The 18,265-nt window shown below is 37.7% G+C and overlaps 1 protein-coding gene and 1 non-coding gene across 2 annotated transcripts in view; one reads left to right on the top strand and one right to left on the bottom strand.

The window, feature by feature from the left end:
- LOC122604754 (formin-like protein 18) overlaps positions 1–18,265 on the top strand; it is a 30,933-nt gene that overhangs the window by 4,374 nt on the left and 8,294 nt on the right. Inside the window, exons 4-12 of the mRNA XM_043777623.1 lie at positions 62–1,023; positions 1,115–1,229; positions 1,397–1,468; positions 1,815–1,913; positions 2,085–2,126; positions 2,216–2,296; positions 2,381–2,431; positions 2,534–2,615; positions 2,747–2,841. Of these exons, the coding sequence (XP_043633558.1) occupies positions 62–1,023; positions 1,115–1,229; positions 1,397–1,468; positions 1,815–1,913; positions 2,085–2,126; positions 2,216–2,296; positions 2,381–2,431; positions 2,534–2,615; positions 2,747–2,841 (1,599 nt within the window). The remainder of the gene's footprint in view (positions 1–61; positions 1,024–1,114; positions 1,230–1,396; positions 1,469–1,814; positions 1,914–2,084; positions 2,127–2,215; positions 2,297–2,380; positions 2,432–2,533; positions 2,616–2,746; positions 2,842–18,265) is intronic.
- Positions 17,961–18,033, bottom strand: TRNAF-GAA. Its single transcript has one exon. It is a non-coding gene; the product is annotated as a tRNA-Phe (tRNA).

The raw sequence follows: 18,265 nt of genomic DNA, 5'->3' as shown, positions 1-18,265 counted from the left end.
ATAAAACATTCATATATGTTTCTTTGCATACACAAATAATATGAGTTTATATTGTATAAAGCTTCTTTTCTCGGAAATGGATATATCAGCCTCTCTAGTGCCAGTAGACTTGTCGTGTTTTGAGCCTGAGGGACTCCCGGTGGAAGCATTTACCTATGTTAATGAAATGTTTAGCAATGGGGATTGGCTTGTTCCTAAAAGTGATGACGCTTTAGATAAGCTACACAAGATGCCATTGTCTGATATTTTTGAAGAAATGTTGGAAGCTAGCATGTATCAAAGAACTGAATCGAGTAAATTACTTCAGACTATTCCTAAAAGAAATAATCAAAATGGAGAAATTAAATCAAGGAGCTCATCAGACTTAGAAGCCATTGAACATAGAAGTATTTCCCTTCCCACAAAATTATCATCATCAACTCAAACATCCTTGGACGGTTCAAAAAAGTCATTGTCTGTTTCATCTATGCCACCTCATATAATCGTGACATGTGCACATCCTTCTGTTTCTGGGAAACTTGAAACACAATTGCGTGACTCTAAAAAAGATTCATCGGATCCTCCTATCCCACCAGATGGTAAGGTTGGGCCTCCACTTCCACCACTGCTGCCACCTCCAAAGAAGGAAACTGGTCGACCTCCACCCCCACCCCCTCCTCCCAATAGTGGGACAGGACCTCCGCCGCCGCCGCCACCGGCTCCAGCAGCACCAAAACCACCAGCGCCACCAGTACCTCCACCACCAAAAAGTGAGGCAACAACAACAACACCACCCCCTCCTCCGGCTTCTTCAAATGGAAATGTGAAAGGATGTGGTGGTGGTGCACCACCTCCACCCCCATCTCTTTCGTTCGAAACTGGTATATCTGCCCCATCTCCACCACCTCCTACAAATAAAAATCGTGGTTTATCAAGAACAACTGCAGTGAAAACTCAATCGGGAAAGAAACTAAAGCCTTTACATTGGTCAAAACTCAATAAACCATCAAAAGATAGCATGTGGGCTGATAATGGTCCTTCAAAGTGGTTCTCTTTTCCCTTTTCTCTTGAGATTTGATACTTCGTTTTGGTGTTCCTTCGTCTTCTAAATTGTATTATGGTTGATGTGCATTAGTCCAGCAGAGATTGATATGTTGGAACTTGAAACTCTCTTCTCGGCAGTGAGCACAAATTCTGACAAGGTTGCAGCAGTAACATCTAAAGCTGCTAAACCTGAAAAAGTGAAACTGGTAATGAATTTACTTCTTAATGTAAGGAATGAATATATTTTACTACCAATGTTCCATGCAAATATATTGTTATTAATCTATAAGGTTTTTTTTTTCTTTTCTTTCTAGAGACAAAAATTGAATGAGTTAACATCTTTGCATACATTAGTGATTGATGTCTCACGCAGATAGAATTCAAGCGGGCATATAACTGTGAGATCATGCTCTCTAAGGTTAAGACACCATTGAATGAGTTGATGGTAAGCACCAACTATTTTATATCATAAAAAGGTAAATGCATTTGTATTATACTTTTTTGGTCTTATCCAATTTACCACCATCTTTTGAAGACACACCAAACACAAATCTTTCTATCCTATTTAGAATATAATTTATTAAAGAAATGAGCAAATTATAGAAAAGGTTGGATAGAATCTGTAACAAAGATAAAACTTTATGTCATATTCTCTAATGAATATCTATATTAAAAAAAGGCGGCTCCCTGTATACCCCAAGAAAATACACATATCATAAATGGATGTAAAAAGACTTTTGTTATGTGTTTGTTTTGATTTTAAATTTATGTTTCCTATTTTTGTGCAATAGGAGTATGTCCTTGCTTTGGATGATACACAAATAGGTCTAGAGATGGTGGAAAACTTTATAAAATTTTGTCCTACCAAGGAGGAGATGGAAAAACTTAAGGTGCAATGTTAGTTGATCTATTAATCTACTTAACTAGTTTAGTTTGAGATTACATGTGGTCAAAGTTGAGGTAGTGTCTATCTGTATTATTGTATTTTTCTATGGTTTATCAAGTTAAAATTTTTATCTACGACTCTTATCTGAAGCATAACTAACGTTTTTAATTTTTAGGGATATACGGGAGAGAAAAACAATTTGGGCCCATGTGAACAGGTATGTAGTTACCATTCCACCCAATATCATAGATGTCGATCAATCTCAAACATTTTGATTTTTTTGCTTTCAAATTTTTCTTGTAACAGTTCTTCTTGGAGTTGATGAAAATTCCACGTACAGAAGCTAAACTCAAAGCTTTCTCTTATAAGATACAGTTTACTTCACAGGTCAGATGGAGAATAGTTATTACACATATTCTCATGCTTATAATATGTATTGGATCTTAATTTAGTGTCCGTTTGGCAATTTAGGTTTCAGAGCTTACTAAGAGCCTCAATATGGTGTTTTTGTCAGTGGAGCAGGCAAGTTAGTTTATCTTTTTAGTTTAATCCTGTATGATAATTAGTGACACTTTAATTGATGGAAGTTATAGTTTTCATGTATGTTGATATTGCTTATATCAGATCAGGAGTTCCGTAAAGTTGCGAAGAGTCATGCAGACAATTCTTTCTCTTGGTAATGCGTTGAACCAGGGAACTTCAAGAGGTGAGTTATAAGCTGACTTTTTATTTATGTATAACGCTCTACCATTAATATTATGTGAAGATTTGTAAAGAAAAACAGTTATATGAATTACATGGTTTTGGCTTTGGTTCTGGTTTTGGTTTTCATCCTAGGTGCTGCTGTTGGGTTCAGATTGGATAGCCTTCTCAAGCTTAACGAAACACGTTCAAGAAACACCAAAATGACTCTGATGCATTATCTTTGTAAGGTACAACTTTTCTTTTGTTTATTTCTTGTGAAAGTGAATGGTATCTTATATAGTATTGAGAATATATTCATGTAAAGTTAGTATATGAACACATGTATGTGAAACTCTGGAAGGAATGGGGACTTAGTGAGGTTATTCCAACCTACAAGAAGAAGGGAGAAGATTTGTAACAACTATGAAGCTATGGGAGAGAGTGATTGTGATGAGGCTAATGAGGGTCATGAAGGTAGCGGAAAACCAATTTGGTTTTTTGCATGGAAGGTCAACGATAGAGGCTATACAAATCATTATAAGTCTCATGGAGAAGCATAGGGAAAGACAAAAAGAACTGTATAACATTTTTTTTATGGAAAAGGTGTACGATAGTGTTCTACACTAGGGTTAATCATTTAGCTCGTATCTTTTTATCTCTATTTTGGACGAGTTGTCGAGTGGCCTACCAGAGAATTTACCGTGGAGCTTGGTTTTATTTACAATATCGTGTTTGAAAACAACAGAAGAACTAAAAGTCAGAGAAATGAGGGCAGCTCTAGAAGACAACGGCTTGTGCGTTAGCCAAGAGAATACTTAATACGTGAGATGTAACTTTGATAAGGACGAGATTGCAGAACGTGGGTGAGGATATCCGCATTCGGGAACAAATTTTTCACCCGAAGGAATCTTATAGATACCTGGTATCTGTAATACATAAATCTGGGATTATAGATAAGATGTAGCTCATCTTGGATGGATGAAGTGAATAGCAAATATATAGTAAAATGCGAGAAGAGGATCCCTTTAAATGTAAGTTCTACGGAGTGACTATGAGACCGGATATGCCATATGGGTCGGAATGTTGGCCTAAGATGAAAGCTCAGGCATTTCGGATGGAGGTGGCTGGGATGAGGATGCTAAGATGTACATGCAAGAAGACCCTGCTAGACAGTATTCCAATGGTGATTTGTTTAAAGTTGAGCTCAAAGTGGGGAACATCATTACCAAGCTTAGGGAAGGATGTTTGAGATACATTGTCTATGTAGACTAGATAACGCATCTTAGGAGTACGGAATTGTTCTATGCAGATGGCTTTAGGAGAAAGGGTAGACCTAAATAGAGGTAAGGGGATAAACTAGGTTTGCCTGTAAAAGGACATGACATGTGATAGGTATACGTGGAGAACTAGGATTAGATTAGAGAAATAAGTTATGTAAATCTCTTTTTCGGGACTTAGGGGTTGGTTACTTTCTATACTTGCCTATATGATGTATGCATGCATGACGAGTTTCCCATAAGCTTATATGACATGCTTAGGAGGGTAAAAGGAGCTTTGTATATGCGACACTTAATAGTTGTGTAGGTCTTGTATGCTTGGTATAAATGCATGTTATGTTTAATATGTTTATATGTTTTGTACGTTTATATGTTCTAATATGCTTCTATTTTTGTTATTTTATCTTGTTTTATTTTATTCAGATAATACTCCACTCATAGGTATGGTTATCTGCAAGTTTTACTTTTTCCCACTTTTACTTTCACTTTTTACCAAAGTCTTGGGAGTAGTTTCTCAACCCCTGGGTAGAGGTAAAAATGTTTACATTGCACCTCCCTCACACACCGTTTATGCCAGGATTGGGTGTTGTTGTTGTTGTATGTGAAACTCCAAGCGGTTATTATACATTGTGAATCTGCAAGTCACTGTGTATATCTTAAGCTATAAACTTATGTATTTATAACTTTGGGACCTCTAAAAGACTTTGTAATGACTTTGTAGATGAATCTACATTGTAAACGTTAACAAATTTTTCCACCATGATACTATCTACAAGTGTTTCTCTAATGAAGTGACATTCAGTCTATGTGTTCATTAGGGATACCTTTTATGACAAACTAGATTAGAGGCAATGTGCAGGGCAATGTTATAGTCATAAATGAGTACATTAAGGATACCTTTCAACACTTAAGTTCAACTATGGTTGGGTGGTTAGGTGAACCCTAATAAATTTTCTTCTGAAAACATGCCTTACCGCCACCCACTATTTTCATTCTGCCTTTCCGCAGGTTGGTAGAATTTTCTAAAGTTCTTTCTTCTTTCTTTTTCGAAAGTTCAAATTGAAAAATTTGCATCTCATTTTACAGAAAATGCGTATTTTTCCGTGTCAAAAAGTTTCTTTTACTTATTCTAGTTTCTGCAACCGTATTCATTTTTGTTATGTGACCCATACAAGCTCGCATATGTTGGTTATATGCCTCCGTGCTTAATCTGGTCATCACAATTTGTGGTTATGTCCCTCTGCTTGATCACACAATCACATTTTCTTCTTTCTTTCTCAAGTACCTTGTCTCTATACTAGACATAGAATTCCTAGGTCGAACTTTAACTAAAGGGACATATATCGTAATCAATATCTGCATAGCCATCTTGGATGAGCTAGAGTTCCACCAACTCTAATAGGAACAAAATTGAATCTAGAGTTTAAAAAAAATATAAATTATGCATACAACTTATCATATGAAATAAAAGAAACACTAAAATTATTACAAGTGAGTTTACTCTTTTTTGGGAGCGAAATAGGTAGATCTTGCATAATAAATGACAATTGGGAACATAACCATTTGTAGTTCTAGGAAAGTGAACAAATGCATCATTAGGAGGGTATACCTTCAATGATGGTTGTAATGTGTTGCAAGGTCCCCGTGGATATACATGAAGAACAGTTGGCGGAATATTAGGCTTTCATTTCTGCCCAGAATCGGGTGTAGAAGGAGTACGAGGATCTACCAATGAGTAGCCTAGACTAAGTATTCATTACTTTCTTTGTGGTTGAGGCACGCATGGAAAAGATAAATAATTATTCATGAAAGGTAACGTCTTCGTGAGATAATTAAACAATGATGTGAGGGAGAATGTAAATTTGATTATGTTAAATGAAATGTAATTACAATTACAATTAGTGAGCCCCTTATATTTAGGAAAAATTTGGTACTTCACTAAATTAATAATTACATAGGAGGTCCTTAATTTAACAACTATATAACACTCCTCAAGTTGGAGCATAAATGTTAATCATGTCCAACTTGTTAAGTATAAAATCTATATATGTCTTTTAGAGTGGTTTGGTAATATCTTCAAGTTGGATCTCTGTCTTGACATGCATCGATTGAATTGATGGAGGATCAACTTTAGTTGCTATGACTAGATCTCTAATAAAGTGACAATCAACCTCAATATGTTTCATTCTTTCATTAAATACTTGATTCTTCTATACATATAGATAGTTCACTATCACAGTATAGCCGCATCAAGTCATCAGAAACAACCCGGAGTTGATGAATCTTATCATCTCCGATGTGACATCTTCCATAACTCTATATCATCTCTGATCTAGTAATGTGTGTTGCTTCTTACTCTTCTTGGACACAAGGTTTCAACCGACAAAATCACAATAGCGAATTGTATATCTTCGTGAGGTTAGACATGAAGACATCCTGCCCAATATGCATCGGGGAATCCTGATATCCGTCTATATCCTTTCTATGTAAAACCATGATGTGTGTTTTTATTTCGGTCTTTAAATATATAATGTTGTACAAGTAAATATCTTAAAACAAACCACACTTAATGAGCAGAGAACCCGGTCTATGCAGTATAGTCTAGTGAGAAGCTGCAGGATCATTTGCAGGCACGCGTTGCTTTACCTAACGTAGTAGTATGTGTAATTCTAGTTGTTTTGGGGGTTTGTCACTGACTCCTAATAAACTATTACCTAATAGTATCTATCCGGTGTTACCGGGGCAGGCCGTGTCAGAAGACACAACGTAAATCAGATTAAATTGAAGAAAAGAAAATAACAGTAATAAAATTAAAATACTTGTTTGGCATCTCCGATCTCATGGTACGACCAAATACTATCTATAAGTCCCAACTCAAGAGATGGTACTAACTGAAGACACCTCTATATCAATGGTGAGAGTTCTTTGCAATATAAACACTGAATTGGAGATGACCAGTTACAGTGATTGTATACCAAGTCCTTGAATATATTACTTAGTATGTGACAAAGAGAAATACAATGCAATAAGTAAGTATACCAAAGTAAAATGGCGAGACCAAGTTGTAATTTTCAAATGTATTTTATTTATTGATACTAAATAAAATACAAGGTTGTTGTGGAACCAAGATAATACATAAATGTAAATATCCTAACAACCTATAAAATACAAATGATCTATACTAGGAAATTCTCTTTTAACAATCGAAACACTTAAAGTTGTGAAGTGTTCCCTTTTACGATTGAGAGAATATTGCACAAGTACACCAAGAATATTGCAAAAGTCTAAATATGCAAAGTCATGTTCTTGTTGTGCAAAGACCTCTATTTATAGACAAAGTTGGCATTGGGAATCCAACTTTGTCGTATAAATATGGTTGACAGCATTTAAGGAAACTAAGTGAGTTCCTTTGAAATGCTTGATAAGGTAAGTCAAGACATTACTTTATCTAACCTGCTTTATGCACTTTTGTACTTTAATCATAGACAAATGATATTGTCTGTATAAAGCTGTATAAAGCTGCATAAAGCAAAAAGGTCTTCCTCGTAAATAGTGTAAAGCATTGTAAAGGCTTTAAACTAATATTCTCCAGTTTCGATTTGAGTAGAATGCCAACTGGGCTTTGCTGCCATTGTCATTCTCTATCTTCCATTTGTTGTCTTTGACGTCAATTGGAATGTCTTCAGTTCTGATCAAATCTCAAATGGAGGAAGTCTTCAGTTGCATAAACTGTATGTTGCAACTGGACTTCAATATATTTCTGGACAAATCTTCTGGTCTCCAGATGCAGCTGGAGACTGGCCAGTTTGGGCGAAACTGGTTCTAACACTATCCTACTGGTTTGTTAGTCTGTTGGAAACTTCATCGCGTCTCAGATTCTCGTTAGATTCACTTCACCTAAATAATAGTACTGTCGCTAGACTCACACTACCCTATAAACAAATTCTCGCTAGATTCATTGTTTAAGCATTAATGACCTAAAGTTTGTGTTACTAGTTCATCTTTTAATTACCCAACCGTTAAGTCATGGCTAGATATAATTCTCTCCGGTGACCACAGTGCTCGGTTACAAGTCAAAGAATCGCGTCTGACATTGTTAAGCTTCATGTTCAATTCATCCTAGTTACTATAGTTCTAGATCCTTTGGTTACAAGTGAATCACTTTTTACTTCTAGTTATAGACCGACTAGTCATTTTCTGTCCTATCATATTAGTCCTAGTGTATGATCATAGACAACCATCAGAATTAAAATAATATGTTCAGATATAAAACCAGTAGCAACATGAATTACTAATAAACATGGATCTACGGTAAACAGTAAAACACATCCCAACAGAATCTAAACAAACACAGTAAAACGATAAACGTCTACATGATCACATCGATCCAAACAAGTATTCAGCCTACTAGCGTAGTACTATTAAAGGAATAACAAAGTCTATAAAGATAAAAGACATTGTTTGACAATAAAAGTAAATAGAAGATAAAAGATCTAGACAAAGAATGAAGATCGGAAGGTGTTAGAAGCTCCAAAACCTCCTTGGAATTTGCAAAGTCGATCTAGGGTTGTTTCCGGGCGGCTAGGGCTGCTGAATCGGCTCTCTCTTAGGGTTTGAAGGGTTAATTCGGCTTAAATACAGGTGAAAGTCGGTTGCTGAACTAGGCTGACCAGCGGCGTTGGTCCTGGGCTTGAATGGGCTAGCGACGCTGGTGATAGAGGAACGGCGCTGATTCTTGATGGCCAGCGGCGTTGGCTAGGTGCCAGCGGTGCTAGTGGCTCCTGCTGCAGCTTTCGCTTATTCGTTTAGCTCCTGAATCACTTTCTTTTGTCTTGTAACTTCATAGGCTTCCTTTTTGAGTCTTTTGATGTCATTTACCATCTTTCGCATCTTACGTGAACCTGCATAATCATACAATCCATTAAGTACCAATAGTTCCGGAATAACGACTCATTTAAGCATAGAAATGAAGCCTTTCGCTAGGGGTTTTTATGACAAAATGGACGCTCATCAAAGCACTCACATGATAATGGCCCTCGGAACAAAGGATCTCAAGACCTAGTGTAGTCTTGAGATATATCAATACAAGAAGGGCAACATCCCAATGGCCAATATATGTAAGGTACTCGGAGTCAATATTGGCAAGATCAACAAGTGCGGAATCAAGGCGAGCAGCCGTGTCTTGGGGGATATTGCGACCCTCTAGATCGATCGTTCCATCCACAGCTAGAGCACGCATTAATCCCACTTCTGCATCAACCCTGTTCAAGTTATAGACCTTGGACAACAGCTCGCCAACTTTCGGGCCATTGATGAAGGACTTGCAAACATAGGGGATGACCTCTACAATTAGTCTCTCATATTTCCCCGCTTTATCTGCAAGTGCATCATGCGCCTCCTTCACAACGCCATCTTTTTCTCGCACTTGATCTCCCAAAGACTCTACCTCCCTCTCCTTCTCAGCAATGATCCTTTGCGCATCAGTCCTCACAGCGCTTAGCTCTGACTGCAAGGCCCCACAGTCCAACTCCAGGTCACTCACCTTTGCCTCCAAAGCAAGCTTCTCTATCATCAACCGCTCATATTGCTCCTTTGAGGGACCAGCCCTCTTCAGCATTTTCCTGCAACCTTGAGTCTATAGCACTGCCAATGATGGCACTGCAAAAGATAGAGCGGTTATAGAAAGATGACAGCTCAGGAACGCTCAGGCCCATCAAACCGTTTACCCATCCTGGAGGAGCAATGCTTTGAATATCACGGTGACAAGTGGAAGGGTCCAGAACCTCTTGAAAAGGATCAAAGGCTGCGCAACCAAAAATAATCAAAAATCAATGTGGAACAATCATGGTAAAGGCAAAACAAGTAGCAAAACGACTTGCATGGTGATTGTGGAGGGACCCTACTAGCCTTCCCCCTTATCTTCTTCCATCGATGGCTGCCAGGCCTCTTCGACATAGTCCTCCTCTTCCTTAAACGGCTAACAACACTGTTCTCGCGGGCCTCCACCTCTTCAGCTACATCCTCACCACCATCATCTGAAACGTCGACAACATCCTCCATAGGCTCAAAAGCTGCAGGGGTAGAAGTCTCAGGAAATTCATTCAGGACAGGCCCTTCCTGAGCTATAGTAGGAAGGACAGGTGCAGGATTGAGAGGGACAGCTGGCTCAAAAGGCCCTTCCTGAGCCATGGTGGGAAGAACAGGCTTAAGGACCACCGGTACAGCAGGTTCAACGGGCGGAGGAGCCAGAGCCACCGGCCTAAAGACAACACCAGCCAATGCAGGCTGCCTATCAATGAGTTGTTTAAAAGACATCTCTGCAAACAAAAGCAATACAGATCAACATTTGTCCTATCTTGCAAAAGGAAAGAAAAAGTGCAGAGAAGTTAGCCTACCTTGACCATCCAGTTCAATTGTAAAATCCAAGGTGCCACATTCCCAATACCTTGCAACTCGGAACTTAAATAAAACAGCTTCCGGGTATATACACAATTTCAACCTATACGAACACAAAGCCTCTACATTTGCATGTCTAACACCAAACACACTCGGGGGACCTATCAACTCATACTCCAATCTATTCCTATCTAGCAAACCACTATGAGCAGGCAAAATCAATGACTGATCCACAAAAACAAACAAATTCTTCCAATCCCTAACCACAACACCACCAGCAACAAACAGCTCGTAGTCACCATTTTTTGACACAGTAACCCAATCACCAGACTCTTTCAATTTATAAAAGAAATTGAATAAGGCAGCAGAAGGTTGTACACGATTTGCAGAACAAAGTACATGGAAAGCAATGATTTTTGCAATGCTAGTTGGGTGAACAGCAGATATATGGCACCGGTAGTAATCTACAACCGCAAGAAAAAAAATCCGAAAACAGAATCCTAAGGTTACCCTGTGAAAAAGCTTTCACATATATACCAACAAAACCCGTTGGAGGATCACATATGGATTGATCCCTTTCTGGGTACCGAACCAAGTTAGGGTTTTGGGAAAAATAAGCACCTACAAAGCTCTGATAGGCAGAACGATCTAAGGTATTGGTAATATCCTTTATTCCTCGTTTCGACATTATGGAAAACAAAGAGGAGAAGAAAATGGTGTACCTGGTTAAACTTCTATCGAATCGAAGAAAAACGAAAAAGAGGAGACGAAAAGCAGAGCCAACAAAGGGAAGCAAAAATAAAACCCTTATTTTGTGGTGACATTTAGTATTTATATGGGTCGTAATAATGGGTAACTACCCGGTGGTAAATGACCCTGAGAGATGTGCCAACAAGTTGTCACTAAAGGATAAATAGTCATTATGACTTAGCTGAGAAGACTCATGGGTTAACAAAGCAGTGGAGCACAGAAGCACGTTTCTTTTGCCTTCGAAGGTACAATACTTAACTTGTTCTTCGATTTTTTGAGTCTAATGCGATATTTTACAGATAAAATCTCCCATCAGACTGGGGGGCTTGATGATATACCCATACTGATCTCTAGCTCCGTATCCGAAGCAGAAGCAGAATACGAAGTCACCTTTGTACAGGTAAAGCTATTTTATACTCATGACGGAGCTTGACCTCCGCTCAGCATAACTAAATAGGAGCTCTAAAGGTAATGAATACCCGGCTCTGAGGAGATATATAATAAAGATCGGATCAAGATCTATTAAATATATACCGAAGCTTCGATATACTCAGATGTAACTTGGTAACAAGATTACCACAAATCTCTTCAAGAAGGAAACAAGATATTCACAAAGGAGGAAGAGATTTACCCTAATTCTCTTATCCTCCTCTCCAAGTTATCCACCCTCTATAAAAATAGAGGAGGAACCTCACGGCATAAGCATTTGAATCATCCTTAAACCCTTAAGTCGAGCACAAATTGACTTATAAAACCCTAACAACTTATTCGACTTCCGAATAAGTCTTTTACATAATTCCAAAATCCTAACACACGATTTATTCATCCTCCAAGTAAATCCTAAGTCGAACGAATCGACTTAGCCATCAAACCATCCAGCGTAAAGCGGTCTCTCGGACCCTCTGACCGTAAGGGAATCGCCGATAAACACCCACAACCCCACTCACACCTCTGGTTGAGCCACAGTGCGATTATTTGATCAAACAATGATTGACAAAATTTGCATGTTTTCGAGGCCTCTTCCTTAACAATCAATCCTGGTGGCTGCTCCATATAAACCTCCTGAATAACACAATGTAGAAATGCGTTCTTGACATCAAGCTGATGGAACGGCTAACAATTAATAGCAGCCGGAGATATACAAATGGAGACAGATGATATTTTTGAAACTAGAAAGAATGACTCGTCATAATCAATGTCGTAAGCCTGACACTAGCCGTTTAAAACCAACCTGACTTTCAAGCGTTGTTGGGAGCCATTAGGATTGAGTTTAATAGTGAATACCTAACAACCAATAATATACTTCCCATGTGAAAGCGGCTCAAGCTCCCATGTATGATGAGTGCCCTTATCGCTTCTTCCATACCGTTTCTTCATCCTAGGCATTTAAGAGTTGTCATCGCATCTTTAGGAACCGGGTATGAGTCGATAGCAATGGTATAAGCACTAGATTTAGTGGAGAGATGAACATAAGAAACATGATGTTATATATGGTAACGGTTGGATTTCCTAGGTTCTTAGTGAAAAGCCATAGGTACTCGGCTATAGGGCTGTAGACGATCTGAACCGTTCATGAACATGAACAGTTTGGTGGGAAGATTGTTCGTGTTTGTACATTTAGTTAAATGAATGAACATGAACACAAAAATTTGTTCGGTTAGTTAAATGAATGAACATGAACAAAGATCTCATTTGTTTATTTATGTTCATGAACGTTCGATAATCTGTTCGTAAACGTTTGTTCATGTTAATGAATAATTGTTCTCTTATGTTCATGCACATTCATTCGTTTATGTTCGTTTTTATATGCTAATACCTACTCAACTATACCTTAAAAATAGTTTAAACATAAATATTTCTTTTATATCATATACATATGATATATATTAGATATATATTTTCAAGTGTTTAGAGTTACCAGCAAACCCAATGCCACAAATGGGGCACACGAACTGGTGGCTCAGAGATATTATGGAGGCAAGAGAGGATACCTTTATTATGAGTAATGTGATGAGTCGTGAATGGCTTCATAATCAATAACCCAAATGAATGAAGAATAGGAAATGTACTAGAATCAACAGAGTTGGCTTGTAAACAGATACTACCGATACATCTGCTTGAACTGAACATGCTACTTTTGGCTAAGTGTGTAAGCACGGCTTGAGTAGTAGATATTCTGTCTTGAGGACGTGGAGGTAGGTTAGAACAGTGGGACGGTTGGGACAATTATACTTTGAGTGTCCTTTTCCTTTGCAATAATGACTATTGTTTGGGTAGTTGTACTTCGGTTCCGCAGGCTGTTGACACAAATGAAAGACGATGTCACTGCCTTGTTTAGTATTTCCCTATCTAGAGCCTTTATTCAAAAAACTTTGTTCCATTCTTTTACTGAACATGGCAAATGAATCATTAAGAAATGGAGAAAGTATTTGGACCACGCATTGCTATTAAGAGATGATATGTGGATGCCAGAATTGAAATAGCAGCATAGTTATTGATCAACAAAGGTATGATACTCAAGCAATGAACATTCATTTGTTTATGTTCGTTTATATATGCGAATACCTACTCAACTATACCTTAATAATAGTTTAAACATAAATATTTCTTTTATATCATATATATATATGATATATATTAGATATATATTTTCAAGTGTTTAGAGTTACCAGCAAACCCAATGCCACGAACAGGGTACGCGAACTGGTGGCTCAAAGAAATTATGGAGGCAAGAGAGGATACCTTTATTCTCAGTCATGTGATGAGTCATGAATGGCTCCATAATCAATAACCTAGATGATTGAAGAATAAGTGATGTGGAAAATCGAGCTTTAAATTTATAAAACTAGAATTACCTAACAACTCACTACTATGCACTATCGGGCAGTGAACCCGACCGTTTGTAATATAGCTAAGAGGTAGAGAATGATGAGAATGTGAATTATGTAAAAATAGGGTTGGGCATTGAGATGCTAGAAAAGATTGTAATGTATGACTTGTTAGCCTTGTGTATGAGGTAATTGAGCTTGATGACCTTATATGTGTATAAGACCGTGTTCATTCTCAGGGATTGGATTGACTAGTTGTTTGATGAAATGGTTTGGAAAACGGGTGTTGCTTCGAAAATCCTTTTGACAATTAAAATTAAAATGAATTTGAAAGACAAATTGCATAAGAGTAAAGAAGAACTTTAAACAATAATAATAAAAGTCATCCACCATGAATTCACTTGACTTCAAATGTGATTGCATTTAATTAAGACCAAATTCGTTTGAGTTTAAAGATAATTGTGACAAGATTAAGGTGCTCACGTGGTACCACCAACCGTGAACAAATTATCGAATCAACTAATTTGCTAGTTGAATTACCCAAGTCGGTACCACCTAAGCTAAGACAACTTTACCAACAATTAGTTTTATTGAATATCGAATTATCAATTGCACCTATGTAAAAATAACGTGGTACCACCAACCGTCATAAATTACGTTGATAAAATTACTCTTGAATTATAATGATATTCACTATTATACCATGAACTAGTGATAATTACTCATAGACAAGCCACTGTTTTAAAATCACATATACATTCAACTGGTACCACCAACGAAGAATTCATATGCAACCAATATCATAATAATTATTGAAAAGAATTAAATCATCAAGATCACGGAACAACGATAATTAAATAAACCCTTTTGAATTAAAAATATTGCAATCACATCATTCGTCTAGTTTCATCAAGGTGGATGATTAAACGTTTAGCCACTCATGATCAATTCAAAATAATGATTAAAATTAAAGAGAAACATGATGTACCAATTGTTTTGGTCAAAAATTATCCAAGATAATCAACCTTGAAGACTTAGATCAATTATGTAACCAAACTTTCGTTCGTGAGGTTGTGTGCTTAAAGATCTTGAAAGTTCAGTATACTGAGGTGTCAAAATAATTGCGAAAATGTAACGTATTTTCTAGATATTGAATAATCACGTAAAATAATGTTTAAAAGAATGTTTTTATCAAGATAGGACTGTAAAAATAAAGATCTACTTGTAAAATCTAATAAATGAACATTTAAAGTGCCAAGATCTTGAATAAAAAACGTTAAAACGTGATAATACTTAAGAATTCGTTAAGAAACAGTATAAAACCATAAAATATGTTTAATTAAAATACTTGAACGTAAATAAAAAGATTACTTTGTAAAAATTGATCTGCAGTAAACAAAATGTAAAGATATGAGTGATAATCGTAACAAAAACGTTATATAAAATAGAAATAAAGTAAAGTGCATAAAGGAGTAAGAACACCGTGATTTGTTGACGAGGAAAAGCCCTTAATCCTTCTGGATTGCCGGCATAAAAACCCCGGGAGGAAGCAATCGTTCCTGCCATTGTTATCTTATTGATTATCGTAAAAATGTTTACAAGAGGTGGAATTTAGTTGATCGATCTTTCTAAGTGTGAGAACGGTGATGAAAATAAAGAGAGTAGTGTGTGAATACAAGTGTGTTGTAAGCAATAAGTGTGCAGAAGATAAGATGCCTAATATCGATCAACCTCCTTCGTTTATATAGACTAAGGGTCTAACTAACTCTCCTGAAAATCCGGGATCTTGGAGCTGACTATCCTGAAAATCTGGGATACTGAGCAGATTATTCTCTTTGACTTGATTATTTGGTAAATGGACGTTGTGGAGTCATTTCTACACGTTTTCAACCATAAATTCCGACTTTGGGGGCAAGTCTTCCGTTTTAATCGTTTCTGTACAGCTGAGTCAAAGTAAAATAACGGTCAGATATCTTAGAGCCCCAAGATCTTGGAACCTCGAGATCTTGGAACCTTAAGATCTTGGGACCTCAAGATCTTGGAGGTGAAAACCTCAGGCATAACACCAATCGTTTGAGAAATTGAAATTGCAAGACAATAAAAGTAGATACGATCTAGATGGGTGCTCGTGAATCTTCAATGAATCCGCCTAAGAAAAACTTGCTTGGAGATTGAAGAACCCTTGTAGAACAGCTCCTAGAAAGATTTTAGATGATTTGGAAATTAGCTCATGGTTTTCTATTTATACTCCTCCAATTCTGATGCAGAATAACGTCCTAGGACTTCAGATCCCGTGCTCCTACTGCGGCACAGTGGGATGTGCCTTCCCTCACTGCAGCGCAGTGGGAGGCCTTTGACTTTGACTTTCAGGTGACTGCGGCGCAGTGGCAATAGATACCTCCACTGCGGCGCAGTCCTTTTCCCTTTTGACGACTGTGGCGCAGTCAACCTCTTGCAATCCCCACTGCAGCGCAGTGGGGTTTGTTCACAATCTTTCCGTAGGATTGGACTGCGGCGCAGTGGACAAGGTATATCCCACTGCGGCGCAGTCACATGCATGTATACAAATTCTTCTTCCATTCTTGAAACTTGCATCTCTTCCACTTGAAACAACTCTCGGTAATACAAATCAACTTCTAGGCCAGTAAGTCTTCCGAAAATGTACCAAATAAACGCGTAACCTGTCTAGAGCCTGAAAACACTAACAAACACCATAAACGCGCCAAATGCACATAAAATCGACTTAAAATACTTAAATAAATGGCCAATAATGATGTGGGCGATGGGTATAAATTGGTCACATCAATAAGAAATGTACTCGAATGAACAGAGTCGGCTTGTAGACAGATACTGGCGATACATCTGCTTGAACTGAACATACTACTTTTCGTTGAGTGTGTAAGCACAACTCGAGTAGTAGATATTCTGGCCGGCTTATGGACGTGAGGTAGGTTAGAACAGTGGGACGGTTGGGACAATTATACTTTGTGTGTCCTTTTCTTTTGCAATAGTGACTATTGTTTGGGTAGTTGTACTTCGCTTCCGCAGGCTGATGACACAAATGAAAGACTATATCATTGCCTTGTTTAGTATTTCCCTGTCTAGTGCCTTTATTCAAAAAACTTTGTTCCGTACTTTTACTGAACATGGCAAATGAATCATTAAGAAATGGAGAAGTATTTGGACCATGCATTGCTCGTAAGAGATGATATGTGGATGCCATAAATGAAATAGCAGGATAGGTGTTGATCAACAATGGTATGATACTCAAGCAACGAACATCATGACATCCATTTTCGTGTTACATTACTCTTGAACCTTTATATAAGCAACTGGTGGACAGAGGGTGCGTAAACCTGGTTCTCCGATAGATTGACCCGCAATAATACCTACAGCTTCTCCCAATTCGACCAGGTTGTTGTGAGCCGGGCTTCAGCCATAGCATAGTTGACAAATCCAAGATGTACTCCTACAAGTAAAGGGGGTTCGAATAGAGATTGCTTGTGCTCTAAAAGTTATGAATCTATTAACAAGTCCAACCCCAATATCTTGATTTCTAGTAGCAATGCCTCGTGAACCTATATATATGATCCGCTAATACACGCCCAACTAATCTTTGGATAAAAATCCTGTCGGTCATCACTTCATTTCGAGGACTTACAGAAATACCTCGGACGGTGCCACAATCTGTTCTACGTACAACAATGTGTTGAGCTACTTCAACAAGTCTGCGCGTGAGGTATCCTGCATCTGATGTTCGGATAGCAGTATCCACAACTCCTTTAGGGGCTCCATAGCAAGAAATAATATATTCTGTTAAAGAGTCCTTCGCGTAAATTGCTTTGAATGGGTAAATCAATCATTTGACCTTGGGGATCCGACATTAATCCTCCCATACCTACTAATTGATGTACCTAAGATGCATTTCCTCTGGCTCCCGAAAAAGACATCATATGGAGTGGATATAGAATCTTGTTTTTTTTGCATACTTTGTATAATAATTACCCCTCTATAGGATGGGGTATATCTCTAAATCTAGTCTAGAGTCTTAATAAATATGTATTCTTATCAATATCAATTAATTGGTAGAATAGACACTCATACAAATTAATCATGTGTCAGGAACCAGATTTGAACTGGTGACACGAGGATTTTCAGTCATCTGCTCTACCAACTGAGCTATCCCAACTATTCCTGATGTCTCATCCTCATTTCATTTTACTAGAGAACGTGGGTCTATGTCATTTCTTCCTGAAGCTTTGATGAAAAGAAACGGTACTACTTTGCCTTACCGTAGGGAGGTTTTGAGCGAGTGTGAGATCGAACTTATGGGCTTATGGCTCCATGGAAGTCGGATCAGGTGGTGGTTTTTTCAGATTTTTCTCTTTGACTACTTCAAGACCCTTATGAACAAAAAAGCT

This window comes from Erigeron canadensis, chromosome 6 (genome assembly GCF_010389155.1).
Source record: "Erigeron canadensis isolate Cc75 chromosome 6, C_canadensis_v1, whole genome shotgun sequence".
Lineage (NCBI taxonomy): Eukaryota > Viridiplantae > Streptophyta > Magnoliopsida > Asterales > Asteraceae > Erigeron > Erigeron canadensis.
This window is presented reverse-complemented; position numbering and strand designations above follow the sequence as displayed.